At 39.7% G+C, this 25689-nt stretch overlaps 1 protein-coding gene and 2 pseudogenes across 3 annotated transcripts in view; 2 read left to right on the top strand and 1 right to left on the bottom strand.

Moving 5' to 3' along the window:
* MSN (moesin) overlaps positions 1–25689 on the bottom strand; it is a 202830-nt gene that overhangs the window by 134746 nt on the left and 42395 nt on the right. Inside the window, exon 1 of one of the 3 annotated variants that reach the window (XM_075539281.1) lies at positions 11972–12016. The exons of the other annotated variants lie outside the window; for them this stretch is intronic. Within the exon in view, the coding sequence (XP_075395396.1) occupies positions 11972–12001 (30 nt within the window). The 5' untranslated portion in view covers positions 12002–12016. Of the gene's footprint in view, positions 1–11971; positions 12017–25689 lie in introns of those variants that run through there. 3 annotated transcript variants of the gene reach the window in all.
* On the top strand, positions 6734–7218 carry LOC142435049 (small ribosomal subunit protein eS19-like; annotated as a pseudogene).
* LOC142435259 (small nucleolar RNA SNORA73 family) lies at positions 21773–21966 on the top strand (annotated as a pseudogene).

Genomic DNA, 25689 nt, shown 5'->3' with positions numbered 1-25689 from the left:
CATGGAGGGATATGGAAGACATTATGCTGAGTGAAAAAAGTCAAGCACAGGAAGACAAGTACTATATGAGCCCACTACGATAGGAACAAGCAGCACAATGGGCACAATTTCAAGCCTCCAGGCTTCCAGTCTTCTGGCTGGGGACCAGACAGCCTGGTAAAGAGCTGGGACAGTTCCAATGGACCTTACATCGTCTTCTCTGGCTAAGTACAGTGTAGGTCACTTGGCCGGAGTGTACCTCAAAACAGCTAGAATCAAACGGGCGGGGACAGGAGCGAGATGCAGTCTATTGAGTGGTTTCCAGGCAAATTTGGTGTGAAGTCCTCTGGAGAGGAAAGCGGCCCTATTAGAAAATGAGTCCTACTGATGGCAGGGGCAGTGCAAGAGAGGAAAGAGGGAATGGGGAATGGTTTAGTTTGGGCAAACATGGGTGCATGTCTATTGGGGGGAGGGATCACCTCCAGGTAGGGGAAGGAGAGACTGGGGATATACTCTTTTTTTTTTTTTGTAAATGTATTTTTTTAAACGTTTTATTAGGGGCTCATACCACTCTTATCACAGTCCATACATATACATACTTCAATTGTATAAAGCACATCTGTACATTCTTTGCCCTAATCATTTTCTTTTCTTTCTTTCTTTTTTTCCCCTTTTCTTTTTTTACATTTTATTAGGGACTCATACAACTCTTATCACAATCCATACATATACATACATCAATTGTATAAAGGACATCCATACATTCCCTGCCCCAATCATTCTCAAAGCATTTGCTTTCCACTTAAGCCCTTTGCATCAGGTCCTCTTTTTTTTCCCCTCCCTCCCCGCTCCCCCCTCCCTCATGTGCCCTTTGTAATTTATACATCGTTATTTTGTCACATCTTGCTCTATCAGGAGTCTCCCTTCCCCCCCTTCTCTGTCGTCCCTCTCCCAGGGAGGAGGTCACATGTGGATCCCTGTAATCAGTTCCCCCTTTCCAACCCACTCACCCTACGCTCTCCCAGCATCGCCCCTCGCACCCCTGGTCCTGAAGGTATCATCCACCCTGGATTCCCTGTGCCTCCAGCCCTCATATGTACCAGTGTACAACCTCTGCCCTATCCAGCCCTGCAAGGTAGAATTCGGATCATGGTAGTTGGGGGGAGGAAGCATCCAGGATCTGAGGGAAAGCTGTGCTCTTCGTCGGTACTACCTTGCACCCTGACTGACCCATCTCCTCTCCTAAGCCCCTCTATGAGGGGATCTCCAGTGGCCGACATATACTCTTGGAATCCCTAGATAGGAGTATCTCTTTTTCCAAAAATAAAAACCCAAGGATGGTGTGCCTACAGGGAATGAAAATATAATAATAGTTTTGAGAAAGGGAGTTATTTAGGGGTGGGGGAGAGAAAAGGGAAATGATGCCAAGAAGTCCAGGAAGGAAAAGTATATTTTGGAAAATACGTACGAGTAAGTAATAAATTATAAAATTATGTTTGAGATGAATGAACTATGGAAATATATGACATATGTATTGACTCCCAAATTACAGAAATTAATTAAAATAAATTGATTTTTAAAAGGTATAGATCCAGGAATGGGTTTGGGGCTCACACTAAATCCTAGATCTAACTTAAGAAAAATCAGCTCTTACATCATGACCCTTCTCGATACTCAGCTTCATGAAATTATCACTGAAGATAAGGGTGCTAAAGCAAAGTGTGGTGAAGAAACCAGATGGTGCCTGGTTATCAATTCGAATAGTATATGAGGTCTTAAAGGCTTGTATTCAAACAAGCAGCTATCTAAGTGAGGAGTCAACTAAGCCCACATGAAAGAAGCACACCTGCTTATGTGATCCAAAGATGACAATGACAAACTAGAATATGGCGAGGAAAAATACATCACAGCAAAAAATTATGAATACCCAATTTGTGGAGGTGTATGGGGGACATTGAGAGCTCATAACCCATCTGCAGAGTATCTAAACAGACTGTCACTTGCAGATCCTCTCTCGCCACAGGTCGGAGCCTCAATCAGTCTGACAATCAGACAGAGACTATTGAAATCTTGATTATGCTGAGTCGAACTTGACACTTCACCAGTTGATCATCCTATAGATGTGACCTGAATTTGTTTGTTCTGGGTGCAAATATTTCTAACTGGTTCCATGTCAGAAATTTCTTCCCTGGCTTTTTGATTATTGTTGGAGGACTTTTCTTTTTTTTAACAATTTATTGGGGCTGATACAATTCTTTTCACAGTTCATACATATACATACATCAATTGTACAAAGCACATCTGTACAGTCTTTGCCCTAATCATCCTTCTCTCTTTTCTTCTTTTACATTTTATTAGGGACTCAAACAACTCTTACCACAATCCATACATATACATACATCAATTGTATAAAGCACATCCATACATTCCCTGCCCCAATCATTCTCAAGGCATTTGCTCTCCACTTAAGCCCCTTGCATCAGGTCCTCTTCCCCACCCCCCTCCCTCCCCTTTCCCCCCTCCCTCATATGCCCTTGGTAATTTATACCTCGTTATTTTGTCCTATCTTGCCCTATCCGGAGTCTCCCTTCCCCCCTTCTCTGCTGTCCCTCTCCCAGGGAAGAGGTCACATGTGGATCCTTGTAATCAGTTCCCCCTTTCCAACCCACTCACCCTCCACTCTCCCAGCATCCCCCCTCACACCCTTGGTCCTGAAGGTATCATCCACCCTGGATTCCCTGTACCTCCAACCCTCATATGTTCAGTGTACAGCCTCTGTCCTATCCAGCCCTGCAAGGTAGAATTCGGATCATGGTAGTTGGGGGGAGGAAGCATCCAGGATCTGGGGGAAAGCTGTGTTCTTCATCGATACTACCTCACACCCTAATTAACCCATCTCCTCTCCTAAACCCCTCTATGAGGGGATCTCCATTGGCCGACACTTGGGCCTTGGGTCTCCACTCAGCACTTCCCCCTTCATTTCTTTCACACACATTACTAGTAGTTTTTTTTCTGTTCTTTATTATATTTTTTCTGTTATATTTTTACCCTTACCACCTTAGCATGGTTTTGTTTTCTATTGGGTTTCCCAGCTATGAGCCATAAGAGGAGTGGAAGCATAATGAAAGCAACAGATACAAGGGATATAGGGGATACAGACGTGAGGGGTGAGGGATACAAGGAGGGAAATGGCATTTAAGGAGTAACTAATGAAGATGGGAGAGGGAAGGGAACACTGGTATGAACTGTGATTGCATAAATCATCTTAAAGGTGATTTAACCATAGTGGGAGGAAGTGCTCTAAAATTGTGATTGCACAGTTCTCTGTGATATGATTAAATGATTGAACTACTGAATTATATATGCAAATCGCTTGCTAATAAAACTGTTGGGGGGGAAAAGAAACCATCTGTCCATCCACACACAAAAAGGGAAACATACAAATACCTGAGCAACAGCCAGACTTTTAAAAATGCCTGAAATTTAACAGGCTAAGGACTTACCAGAAAAAGAAACTTAAAAAAATGATGTTTGCATTCACAAAAGAGATGAAGAAAGAGTCTGAGAGAAAAAGTGAAAGAATAGTAAAGTTAGAAACCTCATCTCAGGCCTTACAAGAAAAAATTCCAAACGGAAATATAGAAGTTGAACATTACAATAACAAAATTACACAACATTATAAAAGAAAAGAGAAATATGATTGAAGAGATGGAAGCCAAAATTAGTGAGCTTGAAATCAAATTTTTGACTTCAATTTATGAGATGAACAAAAAATTTCAGAGACCGAGAAAAGCTTGAGAATAATGTGGGAGACAATCAAGAGAAGCAAAGCACATCTTATAATGATTCTAGAAGAGGAAGATTTAAAGAATTCACACACACAAAACAGCACCACTACCAAAAATGCTTTGAATGCTATGGTGAAAAAAATTAACAGCACAAAAACTTGAAACCAACATGCCAGACAATTCCTCACAAAAACCAACACACATGGAGCAACATCCAAACAATGAAAAATAACAGAAAGAACCATGAAACTAATCACAACATGCATAAGTGATCACACACAAATAAAAAGGAAAATGACAGTAACAAAAGCAGAAACCCAAAGCTGATGGTGCCCAGCTTTCAAAAGATAGTTTCTGGGCCTTAAGGGCTTCAGGGTAAACAAGCAGCCATCTAGTTCAGAAGCAACAAAGCCCACATGGAAGAAGCACACCAGCCAGTGTGATCACTAGGTGTCAAAGGGATCAGGGATTAGGCATCATCAGAACCAAAAATCTTACCATAGTATGAGGGGAGAGTGGGGACTGGAGACCCAAAGCCCATTTGTAAGTCACTGGGCATCCCCTTACAGAAGGGTCTCGGGGAGGAGATGAGCCAGTAAGGGTGTGATGTAGCAACAATGAAAAATACAACTTTCCTCTAGTTCCTAAATGCTTTCTCCCCCCTCCCCCAAACCCCACTATCATGATCCGAATTCTACCTTGCAAGTCTGGCTAGACCAGAGGATGGACACTGGTACAGATAGGAACTAGAAACACAGGGAATCCAAGGTGGATGAACCCTTCAGGACCAGTGGGGTGAGTGGTGTTACTGGGAAGGTAGAGGGAGGGTGGGTTGGAGAGGGGGAACCGATTAAAAGAATCTACATGTGACCTCCTCCCTGAGAGACAGACAACAGAAAAGTGGGTGAAGGAAGACGTAGGACAGGGGAAGATATGACAAAATAATAATTTATAAATTATCAAGATTTCATTAGGGAGGGGGAAGCTGTGAGGGAGGGGAAAATGAGGACCTGATGTCAGGGCTTAAGTGGAGAGCAAATGTTTTGAGAATGATGAGGACAATGAATGTACAAATATGCTTTACACAATTGATGTACATGTGGATTGTGATAGGAGTTGTATGAGCCCCTAATAAATGATTAAAAAACCAGAAATACCAATAAGCTAACTGAACGTTAATGGGCTAATGCACCAGTAAAGAGATAGAGAACAGCAAAATGAATGAGAAAACAAAAATTTATCAATATGCTGCCTACAAGAAAACCACCTACGAAACTCAGACATAAACACATAAACAGAATAAAAATAAAAGGCTGGACAAAAGCATACAAAGAAAATGGCAACCAAAAGAAAGCAGGTGTAGTAATATTAATCTCTGAGGAAATAGTCAAAAATTGCAAATAACATAATAAAAGACAGGAATGGACACTACATAATGATCAAGAGAACAATAGCCCAAGAAGGCACAACCATAATTAATATATATGCAAATAACAAAACACCCTCAAAATATACCAATCAACTCACTGAATTGAAAAAAGAATAGACAACTCGTCAATAACAACAGTTGACTTTAATATGCTACTCTCAAAGAAAGACAGACCATGAAGGAAAAAACAAGATGAATACAAAAAAGCAATCAACAAATTTACCTAATAGACATATACAGAATGATAAATCCAACAATACATTTTCTTCTCCAACACCCATGGAACATTCTCAAGAATAAACCACAACAAATTCAGAAAATTCAGATTCTACAAACTATCTTCTCAGATCACAAACACTATAAAACAAGAAATCATCAATGAAGCAACGAAAACAGAGACAAGCACATGGAGATTGCAAAATATGATACTAAAAAATGATTGGGTAATAAAGTAAATAAGGGGGGAATGTCAATTTATAGCAATCAACACACACATAAAAAGAAGAAAAATCCAAAATCAGTAGTCTAACACTACACCTTCAAGATTTGAAACAAGGACAATAGTAAACTCTCCAATAAAAATAAAGAAATCATAATGATTAGAGCAGATATAAATAATATAGAAAACAAAAAAAGGGAAAACATCAACAAGAAAAGAAGTTGGTTATTTGAGAGGGTTAACAAAAGAGACAGACCACTAGCACATATAACAAAAAAGAAAAAAAAACTAGGGAAAAGATGCAAATATCCAGCACAAGAAATGAAATAGGTAACATAACAAGAGTCAAATTAATTTAGAAGATTAACACGCTAATATGAAAAACTGTATTTAAACAAATTTGACAGTATAGAAAAAATGAACAGATACCTAGAAATACATTAGTCATTCAAATTAATGCAGACAGATGTTGAAAAACTCAACAAAAGAAGAAAAAGAGCACATCATTAAGAAATTTCCAACCAAGAAATGCTGGCTCCTTAGGGGAATTTTACCAAGTATTCAGAGAAGATCTGACGCTAATACTTCACAAACTATTCAAGTATATAGAAAAAGACAACAAACTCCATAACTCAATCTATGAAATGCAAGGCTAACTCTGATTCCAAAACCAAAGACCCTATGAAGATAGAAAATCATAAAATAATATCCCTCATGAACATAGAGGCAAATATCTTCAACAAAATTCTAGATAATAGAATCAAACATTATATAAATAAAAATATTCACCAGGACCAAGGGATGCAGGGATGGCTCAACCTTTGAAAAACAATCAATGTAATCCACATAAAAATGCGAAGAGCAAAAACCGCATGATCCTATCAATAGGTGCAAAAAGGAATGACAATATTCTGCTGCCATGTTTTATGAAAATAGGAATAGAATCGAAATTCTTCAACGTAATAAAATCCAAATAACTAAAATCCAACAGCCAACATCATGCTCAATGGGTTAAAATTAACATTTTCCGGCCCAGCTTGTGCACCTGGGAAACCCAGCTGCTCCCTTTCCCCTGGCCGGCAGCGCGAAGGTCGCACAATGCCTGGAGTTATTGTAAAAGACGTGAATCAGCAGGAGTTTGTCAGAGCTCTGGCAGCCTTCCTCAAAAAGTCAGGGAAGCTGAAAGTCCCTGAATGGGTAGACACGGTCAAGTTTGCCAAGCATAAAGAGTTTGCTCCCTATGACAAGAACTGGTTCTACACACAAGCTGCCTCCACAGAACAGCACCTGTACCTTCGCTTCGGGGTGGCCCTGAGGTCGACTTCATGACCAAGATCTACGAGGGGGGGGGGAGGAGGAGGGGCGGGCATGGAAGAGGAACAGGGTCATGCCCGTTCACTTCAGCTGGGGTTCCAAGAGCAGGTCGGCCGGGACATTCAAGCCCTGAAGGGGCTCAAGATGCTAGAGAAGGACCAAGACGTGGCCACAAACTGACATCTCCGGGACAGAGAGATCTGTACAGAATCGCCGGACAGGTGGCAGCTGCCAATAAGAAACATTAGAACAAATGATGCTGGGTTAATAAATTGCCTCGTTCTTTTTTTTTAAAAGTAACATTTTGCCTGAAGACAGGGATCAGAAAAGGATGTCCTCCATCATCAGTCTTATTCAACATTACACTACAAGTCTTAGAACAATAAAAAAAATTCAGGGAATAAAAATAGGCAAAGAAAAAGTGAAACTCACTATTTGCAGATGATATCCTCCTATATATAGAAAACCTAAAAGTACCCACAAAAAGCCTACTGGAAACAATCCATGGATTTGGCAAGGCATCAGGACACTGAATTAACAACCGGAAATCAATCGGATTCCTGTGTACCAATGAAGAGAGCTATGAAAAATATATATTAAGAAAACAATACCATTTATAATAACCAAACAAAAGATGCAATATTTGGGAATAAACATAACTAAAGAAACAAAAGACCTATACAGAGAAACCTACAGAACATTACTATAAGAAACCAAAAAGACCTACATAAATGGAAGATTATCCTGTGCTCAAGAATACATAGACCTACTATTGTGAACATTTCAATACTATCTAAAACAATCGATAGATACCAATATAATCCAAATAGCAAAGACATTCTTTTAAAAATATAATGACCAATTTCATATGGAAAGGCAAAAGACCCAGGATAAGCAATGAATTCCTTAACGAGAAAAGAACCAAGTAGGAGGTCTTGCATTCACTACCTGACTTAAAATCCTATTCCATATCCACAGTAGTCAAAACAACCTGGTACTAGAACAACAAGAGATACACAGCCCAAAGGAACAGAACAGAAAACCTAATATAAATTTATCAATGTATAGGCAACTAATCTTCGGCAAAGGACCAAACACTATCAAATGTGACAAGGACAATCTCGTCAACTGACAGCATTGGACAAACTGGATTTCCATAAGCAGAACAATGAAACAAGGCCCATATATTTTACCATGCACAAAAACAAACTCAAGTTGGATTAAAGTGCTAAATGTAAATCCCAGAGCTATCAGAATCATCCATGAGAAAACTGGAATCAACTTAAGGGGTCTAATGGCAGAGCATACATAGACTACCAAGTATAAAAAGGAAACATACACAGCTGAAGACAAAATAGAAGACTGAAACATGCTGGAAAAAAGTCACTTTTGCACATCAAAGACTCCATCAAAAGAGTAAAAGGAGAGCCCACAGATTGGATTGTTTTTTTTTTAACCAAGGACACATTGGACAAGGGCCTAATTATCAAAATCTATAGAACTCTACAATGACAAAGTAGCAACTGGCCACCCAATTAAGAAGTGGACAAAAGTCATGAACATATAGTTCACCCAAAATGGCATACAAATGACTAACAAACACAGGAGAAAAAATGTTCACAATCACTAGCCATCAGGGAGATGCAAATTAAAATCACCATGAGATAACACTTTATACCCCCAATGCTATAGCCCAATTAAAAAACCTGAAAACTATAAATGCTGGACAGGTGGTAGAGAGAATGTAACTCGTAAACACTGTTGGCAATCTTGTAATATCTGTATGGAAAGTAATATGCCAATACTTAAAACACCTGGGAATCATATGATCCAGCAAAACTGCTATTGGACATATACCCCAAAGAAATAAGAGGCAAAACATGAGTGGATATATGCTATCTCATGTTTACTGCAGCACAGTTTATAATAGAAAGAAACTGGAAGCAGCCCAAATGCCCAACAGTGGAAGAATGGATAAAGAAACTATGGTACATACAATGGAATACTATGCATCCCTAAAAACGTGATGAAAGCATGAAACACATTTTGACATGAAAGGACCTAGAAAATATTATGCAATGTGAAGTTAGTCGATCACAAAAGGACAAAAGGTATATGAGCCCATTCCCATAAGGAGAAATACCATTTAAATAAATCTTAGAGACCAATTACAAAACAAAAGGGTCGAGAGCCTGATTACTGGCCTGATTACTGATTACATCACCTTCCTTATATTCACTTCATAAGAACCACCTAAGAAGAGAAGAACTCACATCACTTACTCATTCAAGAAGAGAGAAAAGGCAGAAGACCATCCACTTGTTGCCATAAGATATTGAGACACACTTGCAACAAATAAACTGACACTCCACAGGAATGAGAAGGGAAACTTACTGGAAAGTGAAGTTAACACCAAGGGAAGGGGGCAGCTAGATTTCAGAGAAGGTATTTATACTTCCCTTGGTGGGTAAATAGGGAGAAGCAACCTCACACCTCACATCAGGAAGGAATGCTCAATAAGAATTTTACAAAATCCAAGAAGAGAATAAATCTGATATTATGTTCCTTATCACACACTTTTAAATTATTTTTGATCCAACCTTCAGTCTCCCACTCTATGGATTAAGCACTAAAATGACTGTAGACCATACCAGAGGGACTCAACGTGAAAACCACCCTGAACAAACCCTTCCCTACCTCAATATTACCTGTAGCCATTGGACATATGATCAAAATTCCCCGATGAAAGAAAAAACAAATAATGGTCACCCCAAGACTCAAAAGAGGACCCAGAACTTCCATATATTTACTGTCTTAATGTCCTCTTTGTATAATGACATGTATTAATCTTATTGGAAAGGTTCTGTCCTTGTAAGGAACGTTACAGGAAATTTTTCCCTAGCATAATCCTCATGATCAATCTAAACAGAGCTCAATCATTTAAGAATTCTGTACAAAGCAATGACTCATGGATTTTGGTTCACAGTTGAACTATCTTGCATAACCTTATCTCAGCAGTATCATAAATTTTAAGTCATTAGATAAATTGATGTTATTAATGGAATTGCCTATACCCCATGGGGATGACAGATAATGTTTTTGGTTTTTTTTTTTAGCATGAAATGATAATGAGACTGCTAAAGTAAACCAGAGTTGGACATAACACAAGGACAAGCAGATAGATTCTGGGCTCCCACTTAACTTTAGCCCTAATCCAAGCACAAGCCTTGCTTGATACTTATCTTCATAAAGCAATTAGTGAAGAAATGGGTGCTACAGCAAAATGTGGTGAAGAAAGCAGATGGTAGCCACCTATCAATTTTAATAGTGTCTGGGGTCTTAATGGCTTATATTGAAACAAGCAGCCTGTGTTAGTCTGGGTAGACTAAAGAAACAAATTCACAGACACTCATATGTGTACAAGAAAGAGCGTCATATACAAGAGCAATTGAATACTGAGAAAACATCCCAGCCCAGTCCAGATCAAGTGCATAAATCCGATAGCCCATATGTCTGACACCAATCCACAAATTCCTTTCTGCAGACTCACGAAACACATACAATGACACCGAATGCAGGAAGATCACAGGCCAGTGGATGGAAAGTCTTGTGGACCCAGTGACGATAGAGGCATCTCAGCACAGGCAGGGGTCTCCATGTGGCTCCTTCAGTTCCAGGGCTCTAACATAGCTCCATGTGTCTTGTCCGCAAGCATGTCTCCAGGGAGTGAGCATGTATCTCACCTCCAGTGAGCTATTTATCTCCTTAGTGCCCCAAAATGAGGTCATCAAACTGTGACCTGATTAACAGGTTAAACCCCACACCTTCACTCCTAAATCTAAAATTGATAACAGATTATGTAACTAACATAGACCACCCTTATAAATTTGACACTCTCACACAAGTCTTTAGCCATAAATAATTTTCAAACAAACAATAATAAAATTACATCTGTACCTAACAGGATAAAACTAAAATGCATATGATTTTATATGTGCCACTCTCATTTAAACCTAACCCTCTGGGGTCAGTTATCAGCCATCAAAGAACATAAAAATCACATCATGTGTGCTCACCTCCCCATAATGATCGCTGAAGACAAATGGGTGCATAAGCAAATGTGGTGAAGAAAGCTGATGGTGCCCGGCTATCAAAAGCTATAGTGTCTGGGGTCTTAAAGGCCTGAAGGTAAACAAGCGGTCACCTAGCTCAGAAACAACAAAGTCCACCTGATAGAAGCACACCAGTCTGTGTGATCACGAGGTGTCGAAGGGATGAGGTGTCAAGCACCAAAGAACAAAAAATCATATCATTGTGAATGAGGAGGAGTGCAGAGTGGGGACACAAAGCTAAACTGTAGTCAACTGGACATCCCCTTATGGAAGGGTCATGGGAAGGAGACAAGCCAGTCAGGGTGCAGTGTAGCAACGATGAAACATACAACTCTCCACTAGTTCCTAAATGATTCCTTCCTCCCACCCCACTATCATGATCCCAATTCTACCTTACAAAATCTGACTATACCAGAGGATGTACACTGGTACAGAAAGGAACTGGAAATATAGGGAATCCAGGACAGATGAGTGCTTCAGGACCAGTGGTGAGAGTGGCCCAGTGGGGATAGTGGTGATACTAGAAGGGTTGAGGGAGGGTGGGGTAGAAAAGGGGAACCAATTACAGGGATCAACATATAACCTCCTCCCGGGGGGACAGACAATGGAAAAGTGGGTGAAGAGAGATGTCGGACAGTGTAAGACATGACAAAAATAATAATTTATAAATTATCAAGGGTTCATGAGGGAGTGGGGAGCAGGGAGGGGGGGGGAAATGAGCTGATGCCAGGGGCTTAAGTGGAGAGGATGGATTGTGCTAAGAGTTGTATGAGCCCCCAATAAAATGACAAAAAAATTTTAAACAAACAAAAACCCCTAACATTCTATATAGTGAACAAAACAAAACTATCCTATACTTATATGAACACCTAGACCATAATCCTATGAATATATGAATATATTCCAATACCTGTGAAAGTCTGTAGGCCAACCACTTCATGCCTTTATCCTCCCCATTTTGGGCATCCAATTTCTATAAGGCCCACTTACATCAACCCATTGCTCTGAGGAAACAATCATATTCTTTTACGTGAAGAATCTTCATTCCAGTTGGAACCTTGTGAAATCTGCATCCATAAACAAAGTCAAATCAGGACAGGCCATCCATAAAGTCTACAGTAATATTCACCAGTTTACAGGCTGAAAAATCTTCTCTTCATCTGGTAGGGTTCTATTCAATTCAATGTGAGCTGCCTCACTTAGCCTCACCAGGGTGTCCATTGATCACCTTGCCTTTAAAGCATGTGTCCCTTCACAAATTCTCAACAACTGTAGCCCCCTTGTACTTTAGGCCATGAACGTCAGACCAGCCAACCCGCTCTCATCTTTTAGTCTAGTTCCTGTAAACCAGCGGTTCTCAACCTGTGAGTCTTGACCCTTTCGGGGGTTAAACGACCCTTTCACAGGGGTGGCCCAATTCATAGCATTAGAAAAAATTACAGTTATAATGTAGCAATGAAAATAATTTTATAGTTGGGGGGGGTCACCACAACATGAGGAACTATAATAAAGGGTCGTGGCATTAGGAAGGTTGAGAACCACTGCTGTAAACCAAGTCCACAGGTGTCAGTGACCAGACCCAAGCCATCTCTTTATTGCTGCATTTCTCACACTTCCACTCAACAAGTGGATCCAGGTGCTCAGCTAGCAAGCATTTCAGCCTGCCCACAAGCTTCCTTTAATGTTTGATCCTAGAGAGGAGTTTTCTTCATGGTTCCAGGTTTTGTCCAGCCTCAAGTACAAAACCCTAATTCAAAATTTAAAAATCCAAAGAGTTCCTTTTATCACCCTTCAATCTGTCAAAATCTCCTAGGCAAGTCTCTTTGAATGCAAATGTCTTGAATACTCCACAGCACTGGGTGGGATTTGTCTTTTCAGAGCCTTCTTTGCAGGCATGTCCTTACCCATTTAAAGATTCAAATTTTAATGGCTGAAGGCAAGGCTTCAAAACTCTCTATTTTCATCCTTCCCAATAATCATTTCTCTCAATCCTTATATCAACAATAATAAGCAGAAGAAATCTGTATAAACAAAGTAGAATCATATACCAAACTCAATTCTTAAAACAGTCAAGTTCAAATCTTACCCAATTTATGTTAATCCTTATTTCAACTCTTCTATTGATACAAAATATGGGATTAGGCCTCTTGAGAGCATTAAATCAGATCCAGGCTTTCTGTCAGCCATTTTGACCTTTTCTAAGCCATTTTCTTTAAGCAACTCTGAGAAATTCAAGGGGTGATTTTGTCCTGAGTCCAAAATATACATTAATAACATTCATTTTCACCATTTCACACAGGAATAACCAGAGACTACAACCAAACAAAATAATGAAAACTTTAGAACTTCCCATATTCTTTTCAGAAAACAACCCAGTAAACCACATGGACATATCTGACCCCTGGCTAGCCAAAGAAGAAACAGTACCATGAGACTGACGTCAAATAAACATCCTCTCTCCATCTTTATGATGTTTTTCTCTAGTATCCGACTCCTGGTAGTCTGGGTAGATTAAAGAAACAAATTTATAGACACTCATAGGTGTATAAGAAAGAGCTCCATATATAAGAGCAATTGAATATTGAAAAAACATCCCAGCCCAGTACAGATCAAGTCCATGAGTTGAGTTCAATATTAGCCAAAAAATCCGATATTCACCCATGAGTTCCTTGAGACTCACGCAACACATGCAATGATGTTGAATGCAGGAAGATCACAGACCAGTGGGTGGAAAGTCTTGTGGATCCAGTGGCAGTGAAAGCATCTCAGAGCTGACAAGGGTCTCCACCTGGCTCCTTCAGCTCCAGGACTCTGGCACACCTCCATGTGTCTTGTCAGCAGGGATGTCTCCCAGGGAGTGTCTGTCTCATGTGCAGCGAGGTATTTATCTCCTTAGCGCCTTCAAATGAGGTCATAAAGCTATGACCTGATTAACAGGCTAAGCTCCACCCCTTAACTCTTAAGTCTTAAACTGTCCACAGATTATGTAACTACCACACAACCATCTAAGAGAGGCATCCACTAAGTCCACATCTAAGACACACAGCAGGCTAGGTAGTCTAGAGGTGACAAATAATAAAATCCAAATATGATGAAGGGAATGGTATCAGAGCTAAAATTGTGAGCACCTTCTTTGTAGAAGACTAAGGAAGACAATGGGGAGCCCCAAATCCATCTGCAGAGTACCTTTTTAGATCAAGACTCTGGCAGATCTCTGGCCAGAGCAGAGGGACTTGAACAACTTTATTATCAGCCAGAGATATTGTAAATTTGATTATGATGGATGGAACTGTGGTATAATAGGATAACTGGTCAATTGACCTCTCTTTAACCCATTCTGAATTTATTCTATGTTTAAATACTTCTCGTTTGTTCCAAGACAGAAATTTTCTGTCTTATTTTAATGTTGCGGGCAGTCTTTTGTTTCTACCTTCCCCCCCCCCCCGCCCCCAGTTTTCTTTATTATTGTTTCTGTTATGTTTCTCAGTTTATGAAGCCCAGAAAGAGGGGAAGTGTAGAGACAATGACAGATGCAATCAGGTATAAGGATGAGAGTTTGTGGAGAATAGAGGAACAAATAATAAATATGGAATGGGGGAGAGTGCACTAGAACTGATTGTGTTGATGTATATTTAACTACAGAAGAATATAATATGTGAATTTTAAATCAATAAAACTATTGAAAAAATTTACCATATATACTTAAGTATAGCTGACCCGAATATCAACCGAGGCACCCAATTTTACCACAAAAACTGCATTAAAAATGGGCTGAAAAACTCGGTTTATACTCGAGTATATATGGTACATACATGTGATAGCAATGATATTGTTCTAGAATTTGAGCATTTTGGCCGAGTAGGTGTCTTCCAAATTTCCTAGCATAGACAAGTAAGTGCTTCCAATAGTGCAACTTGAACTTTTTCCTTCAGCACCTGGCATCGACAAATAAATTTTGTCCGCGCTTCATCAGCTTGTTGAAACATTTCACTTGGTATTCTACCAATTCCTTTAGCCTTGTTTTTGAGTAGGGTAAAACATCCCACCACCCAGCCACTCCACCTTGGAACTTTTCAGTTTCTTCAAAAAGCTGCAGAGAAAAAGATTCACAAGAATCTCTAATGAAACTATTCAACAGCCTTCATAGTAACCCTAGAAAAATTGTTGCATAATCCAAAATAAACTTTAAAATTCTATTTACAATTCTAGTAAAAACTGGAGAAGCAAATAAGGCCACTTCTTAACTACCTCAAATGTTTCAGAAAGATCTTTCTAAAATTCCTCCCGTCACAGACCCACACTATTTCTATATACATTCAAATTGCCAGTTGCCACACATGAAACAGTCTCAAGAAGAGTTCATGCTTGCCTGTGTAGATGTGACATTGTTAGGTGCCATGGAGTCAATACTGATTCATAGCATTCTATGTACAGGTGAATGAAATACTTCCCAGTCCTGTGCTTTCTTCACAATTCTTGTTATGGTTGAGCCCATTGTTGCAGCCACTGTGTCAATCCATCTAGTTGAAGTATTAGGTAGCAAGATAGGGGATTGTTCCTCTCCATGCCTAGGTGTCCCATACAGGAAGCTGGAAGCTGAGAAAGACTAAAGGGCATGCGCCAATTCAGGACCAGAGCCAGGGGTGGCGGTACACCTGGACTGGCCCAATCTAGGCCTGGTGGGTTTAATTCAGCCAATGAGGTCAATTGGTATTGTCGACCCAGTCGCAGACCCCAAAAGGCTGGAACCTTGAGACCACAGCCTTTTTTTCCAGCTGTTCCTCCCAGTTCTGCTTGGCTGGGTGGCAGTCTCTCGCTCTCAGACTTCAAGTCACCATATGTGTGGGGTGCCATCCTGTGTTCAATTAACTGTAAAACCTGAAAATTCTTCTATCCCTTATAAAAACCAACTTGGATCACAAACCAGGCTTTGCCATGAATTCTTTCTTGTGCAAAGCCAAGAATTGAAGTATTTCCCACCAGAGAAAACTAACAGAAAGTCTTCCTCTTTTTCAGTGATCCTCTACCAAGCATGATAACCTTTTCCAGGGAATGGTCTCTCCTGATAACATTTCCAAAATATTCAAGATACATGAGAAAAAGTCTCACCTTCCTTGTGTCTAAGGACAATTCAGGTTACACTTATCCCAAGAGATTCTTCTGTGTGCCCCATTATTCACTTGTCCAACTTTCACATGTGTATGGAGTGATTAAACATACCATGGTGTGGGCCAGGTGCATCTTAGTCATCAAATAACATCCTTGCTCTTCACCATTTTAAAGAAGTCTTGTGCAGATCTGCGCAATATACCACTTGATTTCTTGACTGCTGTTTCCATGATCATTGGTTGTGGGAATATCTGAAAACTTAAATCTTTTCTCCATTTATCATGATATTGTCTATTGGCCTGGTTGAGAGAACGCTGGTTTTCTTTACATTGAGTCAGGAGCCTTGGTGGTGTAATGGGTTGCAAGTTGGACTTCAAACTACAAAGTCAGCAGTTTGATACCACAAGGCACTCTATGGGGAAAAGATGAAGCTTTAACTCCCATAAAGAGTTAATCTCAGAAACCCGCAGGGGCAGTTCTACTGTGTCCTTTCAGGTCTGTATGAGAATATAAAGGAGTCATGTATATTTAAGAAAATGGTATAAAATAAATTGGTTGTCTAAAGCATAGGTTGTCTACATTTATTTTTAACAATGCTTGTAAAAAAGTACAACTTATTCTTTTAAAAAAACATTTCCGGGGGAAAAAAAAGAGGACCTGATGTAAGGGGCTTAAGTGGAGAGCAAATGCCTTGAGAATGATTGGGGCAGGGAATGTATGGATGTGCTTTATACAATTGATGTATGTATATGTATGGATGGTGATAAGAGTTGTATGAGTCCCTAATAAAATGTGAAAAAAGAAAAGAGAAAAAAAATGATTAGGGCAAAGACTGTACAGATGTGTTTTATACAATTGATGTATGTATATGTATGAACTGTGATAAGAATTGTATGAGCCCCAATAAATTGTTAAAAAAAGAATAATACATGTATTAACTCCTAATTAATAATAAAATTAAAAATGTGAAAAAAACAAAAACATTTCTATTGGCATGTAATGCATGTACCATACAATGCAACCTTTTAAATATATTTAAAGGGGTTATATGTAGTCATTACTACAATCAATTTTTGAACATTTCCTTAATTCTTATAATACATGCAAAAACAGGTGGGGTGGGCCAGTTTGTCAATTCCTGGAACAGACTAAATATTGGCAAAATGGTAACCACTAATTGCCTGCAAAGCCTCGAAGTTGGGCTAACAGTTCTCCTTACATTATATTTACCATAGAAAATAACAGCAAGGATCTTATCTGAAAGTTAGCCAAAGAGGTGGCCATACACTAGATAATCATATACCTACGTCCTTCCTAGATAAAGGCATTGGGGAGAGAAAATAATCAGCATAGACCATTAATCATCTTCCCACAGGTTCACTCACATACCAGGAGGGCCCAATGTCAAATCAATTCTCCAATACTAGGCTCCAGACCAAGAGCTGGAACATGGAATTCCTGGCTCACCAGACTTCTAGCTCAACACCATGCCTCTAAGAGACAATTATGCATGGAAATTAAAAGAAAGAAGTAAGAAAGGGGCCCTCTCAGTTGGCCAATTGAGAAACGAGCTCTTGTGCAGCTCTTCCTTATGCCCTCAGAAAAAGATTGGGGTAATAAAAGGAAATCAAGTCAGAGATGCACAAGTTAGTGAGAGGGAGGAAATAAGAATGAGACCAACTCCAGCTATAAAGTTCCAAGATTAAAATGCCACCTTAGTGGCCAATGCTATACTCAAGCCTTTTTCTTTGAACCAAGTTCAGGATCCTCAGAGTACAGGAAATACTTCTCTCACAAGGAAATGATGAGAAAAAAAACAACATAAGTGTCCTCCGTCTAATTTCTCACTCTATGCCCTGCTTCCTCACACCTAACCCCCTGTCAAACAAAAAAGAAAAATATGTATATATGAAAGTGTATGTATCCTTAATGTCAACTGCTGCTAAACATAAGGAGTGTCATTGGTGGCCAGTCTTCAAATGCCACCCTTTACCGAGTCAGGAGACAAGGTTTCTAGGGGCTCTAATCTAACTTAAGAGGGGATAGAAGAGGAAATGCATGCAAACCAATTTAGCAGCTACTTCAACCCAAAAGTTCAGCAGATCAAAACCACCAGCAGGGGCAGTTCTTCCCTGTCCTATAGATTCATGATGAGCCAACATCGACTCAATGGCTGTGAGTTTTATGTTTCAGAGCACATTCTCAGTGTTGGACATTGTACTAGGTATTAGGCATACAGGATTATAGCAAATCCTTACTTCAAGGGGTCCCTCTTCTAGTAGGGTAAAAGTGTAATTCTTGAGTCCTACAGAATGCAGGATGTACTGCATCTATTCTGAAGGTACAAATTTTATTTCCTTTCCAAGAAAAATTTCCTTTGGGGGTTGTGGAAATAGAATGTTGCCTTTGTACTGTTGCCTGGATTCCTACATTATGTACCTTCTTGTTCCCCTGAACTTAGAATAGTCTTGTCCTACTATAACCAGTTGCCACCAGGTAGACTCTTGATGAGGTCACCACTTTTCTGATTTGAATACTGTATGGCTAATGTAGTGAAAGGTGTGAACTCATTAACCACAAAACAAAGAGCCCACATCATCAAACAGGTAAAATATTACTGTTAATTTGGATAAGTCAGAAAAACTTTGATGTCAATATCGTATCCAAGACAGTGAAGGCTAAAAGCATACATAGTGATTTAAAGTCCTGGATAAATAAATTTACAAGTGTAATTTTTGGGCCTCAGAACCAATTATTTGGTTTTCCATTATTTCTTATGGGAAAAATATATTCAGTTATTGGACTTTGTAGTGTTAAAACATGAATTTGGAAGGAACTGAGTTAGTTGAGCAATGTACATGGACACTACATACACCACCCAAGGACTCCTTCATATCAAAGAAGGAAGTTATTCTCTTGGTGGGATGATACATATAGTGGAGAAACAATAAAAGAAGGACCCACATGTGACCTCCTCCCTGGGAGAGGGACGGCAGAGAAGGGGGGGAAAGGAGACTCCGGATAGGGCAAGATATGACAAAATAACAATCTGTGGATTATCAAGGGCTCATGAGGGAGGGGGGAGCGGGGAGGGAGGGAGGAAAAAAGGAGGACCTGATGCAAAGGGCTTAAGTGGAGAGCAAATGCTTTGCAAATGATTGGGGCAGGGAATGTGCAGATGTGCTTTATACAACTGATGTATGTATATGTATGGATTGTGGTAAGAGTTGTATGAGCCCCTAATAAAATGTAAAAAAAGAAAAGAGGAGAAAAAAATGATTAGGGCAAAGAATGTACAGATGTGCTTTATACAGTTGATGTATGTATATGTATGGATTGTGATAAGAGTTGTATGAGCCCCTAATAAAATATTTAAAAATAAAAAAGAGTTACAGAAGCCCACAATACAAACAATAAATGAATGTTTTAACTTTAAAAAAAAGAATGACACTATGATATGGTTCCAGGGCATGTGGGAGCACCAGTGTACTTTGAAAATATAGGAGCAGTGGGGCAGAGCCTAGAATAAGTTGCACTATGGTCAGACCCACTTCTTAGGTGTGCAGGGTAACGGCCAAAGCAGGAAGCAGAGAACAAGCTGTCCTTGGTTTCTAAACACCCTGCCTTAGAACTGAGGAAGGCCCCACACCAGCACTTTCATTGGGAGCTGAAGAGTGAAGTCGTTATAGCCTTTGGTTCTTACTCAGCAACTCCTGAAAGTTTTCCCTGAGTGAATGCCTTAGTGTCCACAGCAGTATTCATCTTCATCTCTCATCCTGTCCTATTCTTCCCTACTATCACTGATCTTCACAAACCAACACAGTGAACAATTTGGATCAATTCTCACACTCCTCCCAAGGTATATTAACGAAGTCTCAGTAGCTCCCAAATAATTCTCACTTGCTAACAAGCAACCCTTATGTAGTCAGGATCCTAGAAAACAAATGGAAAAGGCCAACTGGCTTGAATGCAGTGATCTGACACTGGCAAGAAGGGTGACATAGAAGTTAACTGCAAAAGAAAAGTGAAGGTGGAATTCTCTCTAAACCTCATTTTTGACTCTTTATCTTGAAAATGATCCATAAGCTGCTCCTCAAGAGAAAGACGGGGAGAAAGACGGGTTTTCTGCTCCCATAAATGTTACAATCTCAGAAACTCACAAGGGCAATTCAAACCTAATCTATGCGGTCACTATAAGTCGGCATCGACCCAATGGCACTGAGTTCGGTTTGGTTGACCTTGAGAAGAATGGGAGTTCCAGAACACTTCCTTGTGCTCATGCAGAACATGCACATGGATCAAGAGGCAGTTGTACAAACAGAACAAGGAAATACTGCACAGTTTGAAATCAAGAAAGGTGTCTGGTAGTTAGAAAATCTCCTGTCAACTTAAGGGTATTAAGAGTACAGAGTGGAGTTTAGCCTGTAAATTAGGTCTCATTTTTATGACCTCATTTGGAGGCTTGAGTAAGATAAATAGCTTATTGGAGACTGGGCCACACACATTCTCTTTCTTTGCTTCACATTCCTGTTGACAAGCCACATGAAGCTATGCTCATAGCAGTCAGAGCCCTGAAGATGCTTCCTCCACCATCCACAGGACTTTCCACCCACGGCTTGTGACTTTCCTGCATTTGGCACCATTGCATGTGCTGCATGAGTCTGGAGAAGAATGTATGGGCCAATATCAAAGTTCTGGACTTCATCTGGACTGGGCTGGGATTTTTTTTATGGATAATTACTTCTTGATATAAAGTTCTCTCTTGCATGCATATGAATGTCTCTAGATTTGTTTCTCTAGTCAACCCAGTCTAGCACAGTGTGTGATAGGGTTGCATCCTCTAACCATACTTATTCAAACTATCTGTTGAGTAAATAATCAGAGAAGCGAGACTATATGATGGAGAAAGCAGCATCAGGATTAAAGGAATGCTTATCAACAGCTGCGCTATGCAGATAAAATTACATTGTGTGGTAGTTACATTATATCATGTCAACTTTAGGGTATTAAGTGTGAAGGGGTGGAATCTAGCCTGTCAATCTGGTCACAGCATGATGATGTCTCCTTGTGGGCATGGCCTTCTCATGAGAAGTCTGGGAACTTCCTTTCTCTCTCTAACTTGTCTTCCTGTTGCCAAGGCACCTGAAGACTTGATGAGACCTGCGAGAAGCTCTCTCTCTGCTTCATCTTACTGTTAAGAAGACACATTCAGAGAGCTGGAGGAGCTACATGGAGACCCATGCTGCCCTGAGATGCTTCCACTGCCACTGGGTCCACAAGACTTTTCACCCACTGGTTGTGATTTTCTTGCATTAGGCACCATTGAATGTGCTGCATGAGTCTGAAGAGGAATTCAGAGACTAGTATAGGACATATGAGTTAATATTGGACTTATGGACTTGATCTGGACTGGGCTGGCATGTTTTCTCAATATAAAACTCTCTCTTACACATACATGAGTGTCAATAAATTTGTTTCTCTAGTTGACCCAGTCTAAGACACATTGCTTGCTGAAAATGAGAACTTGAAGCACTTATTGATTGAGATCAAGGATTGCAGCCTTTAATATGGATTAAAACTTAATATAAAAAAAGAAAGAAACCCGACGTGGATATTCCCGGGAGGTCACTGTCCAGCTGGCATGGAGGAGCACAGGGCTCAGTGCCCGATGATATGCAATCCTTTTCCACAACGTCGGAGATCAAGCCGGGCCTGGAGCCTGCGCCTGCATATTCCTACAGCTTCTCAGAGTCCCGAGGACAATGACTGAGGAGACAAACCATGTAGGAAACAGCCCTCCGGGAAAAAAGAAAGAAAGAAAACCAAATTCCTCACAATAGAACCACTAGGTAAAATCATTATAAATGGAGTAAAGGTTGAAGTTGTCAAGGATTTTGTCTTGCCTCAACCCACAATCAATGCACATGAAAGCAGCAGTCAGGAGATCAAATGATGCATTGCATTTGGGTAAATCTGCTGCACAGACCCCTTTAAAGTGCTAAAAGGCAAAGATGTTACTCAGAGGAATAAGGTGAATCTGACCCAAACCATGTATTTTCAGTGGCTTCATATGCATATGAAAATTGGACATTGAAAAAGGAAGACCAAAGAAGAATAGGTGCATTTGAATTATGGTGCTGGCAAAGAATATTGAAAGTACCCTGAAGTACCAAAAGAACAAACAGATGTCTTGGAAGAAGTACAGGCAAGAAGGAGAGATTTCATCTCACAAACTTTGGACATGATGCTTGGTAAAGGGGCAGTGAAAAAGAAGTAGAAGTAAGACTACAGACAAGATGGATTGACATCATGGCTGAAAAGATGGGCTCCAATATAACAACAGTTGTGAGGATGGGGCGGGACTGGGCAGTGTTTTGTTCTGTTTTACACAGAGTGGCTGGATCAGAATAGATTTAAGGGCACCTAGCAACAACAACCTTTTAGAGAAAGATACTGAAAGGAGGTTGGATAACTATTGCAACAGGGGAAGGGTCAATAGTTATTTAAAACTTTCCTTCATATCTCGGAACTCTGTCTTAACCATGACAGGAGCTTAATTCCAGACCATTATGAAACATTTGTCTCCCCTTTCAACATCCCATATATCCGAGACTGAAAGTTTTCTTTCTCTTATGCAAGCCTAAATTAACTTGCTGAACAATTTTTGCAGTCACTTAGCCTATTTAACCTGTTTCCCCTTATGAAAGAGTTGGGTTAATAACTTGTCGACTGAAGAGAGTTAATAAATATAAATTATATAGTAAAACCAAACCCAAACTGAACTCATTGTTCTGAAATCAATTCAGATGAAATGCAACCCTATAAGACAAGAGAGAACTGTCCCATCGTTTCCAAGGCTGAAATCATTATGGATGGAGATTCCCACATTTTTTCTTGCATGGATAGATTCAAGCTGGTAACTTCAAGGAGCAAGGGTAAAATATTGAGCACTAAATCAGTGCACTACCAAAATCCAGTTCCTTACATTATATGGCACCAAAATAACAAACTCACTCCCATCGAGTAGATGCCAACTCATAGTGACCATACAGGACAGGGTAAAGCTCCTCTCTCTGAGTTTCCAAGAGTGTAATTCTTTAAAGAAGTAGAAAGCCTCTCATGGATTGGTGTAACCACTACACCACCAAGGCTCCAGTGGTCAAAGAGCTTTTACAGCTATACTGAATATTCTAAATGTAGGAAATTATCAGTATTTGTGCTGAGGATTCTTTCTCTCTCTCTCTCTCTCTCTCTCTCTCTCTCTCTCTCTCTCTCTCTCTCTCTCTCTCTCTCTCTCTCTCTCTCTCTCTGGCTCAGACATAAGGTCAGGAAAATAAAGGATAGTGTGAAAATGGTGATGGCAACATATGTACAAATGTGCTTGACACAATGGATTTATGTATGAATTGTGATAAGAGCTGTACGAGCCCCCATAAAATGATTTAAATAAATAAATAAAATAAAGGATAGTGGGAAATACAAGGAGGCTTCATAAAGGTTGTGGGGAAATTCCATTATCTTTCAATTCCATTTTCCCATAAATTTTATGAAACCTCCAAGGTTTCCAAGGCAATAACAATTGACTTATAAAGGAATTCCTTCAATTACATCTGACTGGGCTTTTTAAAATAGGGAACTATTTGGAAAGCAGAAAGGTATCTGACAGGAACAGAACAGGGACTTTCGCACTGCTTGCTAAGAGAATGAACAAACAACTCTGTGAAAACTGACTTGGTAAGCATCTTAACCTCAAAGTCAGGTACCAGTAAAAGTCCTGACCTAGGACTGTACTGAAGACAGTTCTGAGATATGCTTGCCCAGAGCCACAGCCCAGATAAAATTTTTAAGAAAAGATGCATGAGACTTAAGGACGTTCTGAGTAACTAATTAGAAAGTTACTTGACTATCTGCAGAGTAAGTTTCCCCTCCCCTTTGAACACACCATTTAAAAACTGGAAGTGTTCACTAGACAACATCCCTTCTCAACTGACAAGGAAGGCCCACTTAGCTCCCAGAGCAAATTGTATCTTATTTTTGCATTTTAACAGTTTTGTTAACATTTTATCCATATGTCATACAATTCAATAATTCAATCATATCAAGACTTGCACAATTGCCATTATATTCAATTCTAAAACATTTTCTTCTTCCTTTTAGTCATTGTTATTCATGTAATTTTTTTCTAATTGTGGCAAAAATATACACAAAGAACATTCTCCGATTCCAAAACTTCTACTTGTATCATTCAGTATCATTGATTATACTTTTCGTGCTGTATAGTCACTATAGATATCGTTTTCTAAATTACTATACCACCAATGGCATACCTAATGCTTTCAATTCAACAACTCTTTCCCCTTCACCTATGGCAATGATTCATCATTTGGGGTTTTTTTCTCCCCCAGTTTTCTTGATACAGAATTCACATATACTTCCATGCTTAGTTTTTAAAATTAGTTGTATAATCACAATCAGTTCTAATGCTCCTTCCCTCCTCCAGCATTCATTGTTTGCTCCCCAAATCCCCTCACCCTTCCTATCTCTGAACCACTACCCCTACATTCCCTATAAATCCTTGCACCAGATATTATCTCTATTACCTTCTGTGCTTCACAAACTGGGAAACCCAACAGAAACTGTAAAATACAAAAACAAATTAAAATGGCAAGGATAAAATAATAATATAAAGATACAATTCAAATAATGTGTAAGAAAGGCAAGACCACCATCAATATTTAAGTGTCCTTTTTCAACTCATGAGATGGATCTAATTCATTCCTTTTTAAGTGACTCTTTAATTTCATAAAACTGTGGATGAACTCTTTGCTGCTGTGTGCTTGTGTGCGAGAGCACAGCTTATCTCTGAACACTACCAAACCACACAGGCTTAGAATTTACTAGTTCCTCTGTGGACAACCCAGGCACCAAGCTTCACAATAACCCCTAAGCTTACATCTTCCCAGCTTCAAAACCTTAAAATTTGTTTTTGTTTTCTGAGGAAGTGTGGCTTAACAGACAACCCTATCAGGCAGTTCTACTCTGTCCCACAGGGTCACTATGAGTCAGAATTAACTCAATGCCACTGACTTTTTTTGTCATTAGACAAGGTGTTCCATTGGAACTTACCCAAAACAGTCCTCTTAGTGAAGGCCAGTAAAGGGAAGACCTGCTCAAACACAACCTTCCCTAAATCTCCATGAGGTGGCTCTCACACATAATCTCTACCTTTAAGATTTGAAGGGTTGCCTCCTTCCAAAATTGAAGTTTCATAAATTTGCCACTCTTATCTGAGTTCACACTGGTAGGGAAGTCAGAGTACAAATTTTATGATTTCCCTTGTCGTTAAGGTCAGTTATCTACATCAACAGAAGACAGTGATATCCTATGGGTTACCCACCAATAACAATTTTACTGTGGTGCTGGAGAAAAATATTAAAAGCACCAAGAACTACTAAAATGAAAAACTAATCTGTCTTGGAAGAAATATGGTTTCTTAGAGGCAAGCATGGTGAGACTTCA

Source organism: Tenrec ecaudatus, chromosome X (genome assembly GCF_050624435.1).
Source record: "Tenrec ecaudatus isolate mTenEca1 chromosome X, mTenEca1.hap1, whole genome shotgun sequence".
NCBI classification, from domain to species: domain Eukaryota; kingdom Metazoa; phylum Chordata; class Mammalia; order Afrosoricida; family Tenrecidae; genus Tenrec; species Tenrec ecaudatus.
Note: the sequence above shows the minus strand (reverse complement) of the source record. Positions and strands in the feature narration are given on the sequence as shown.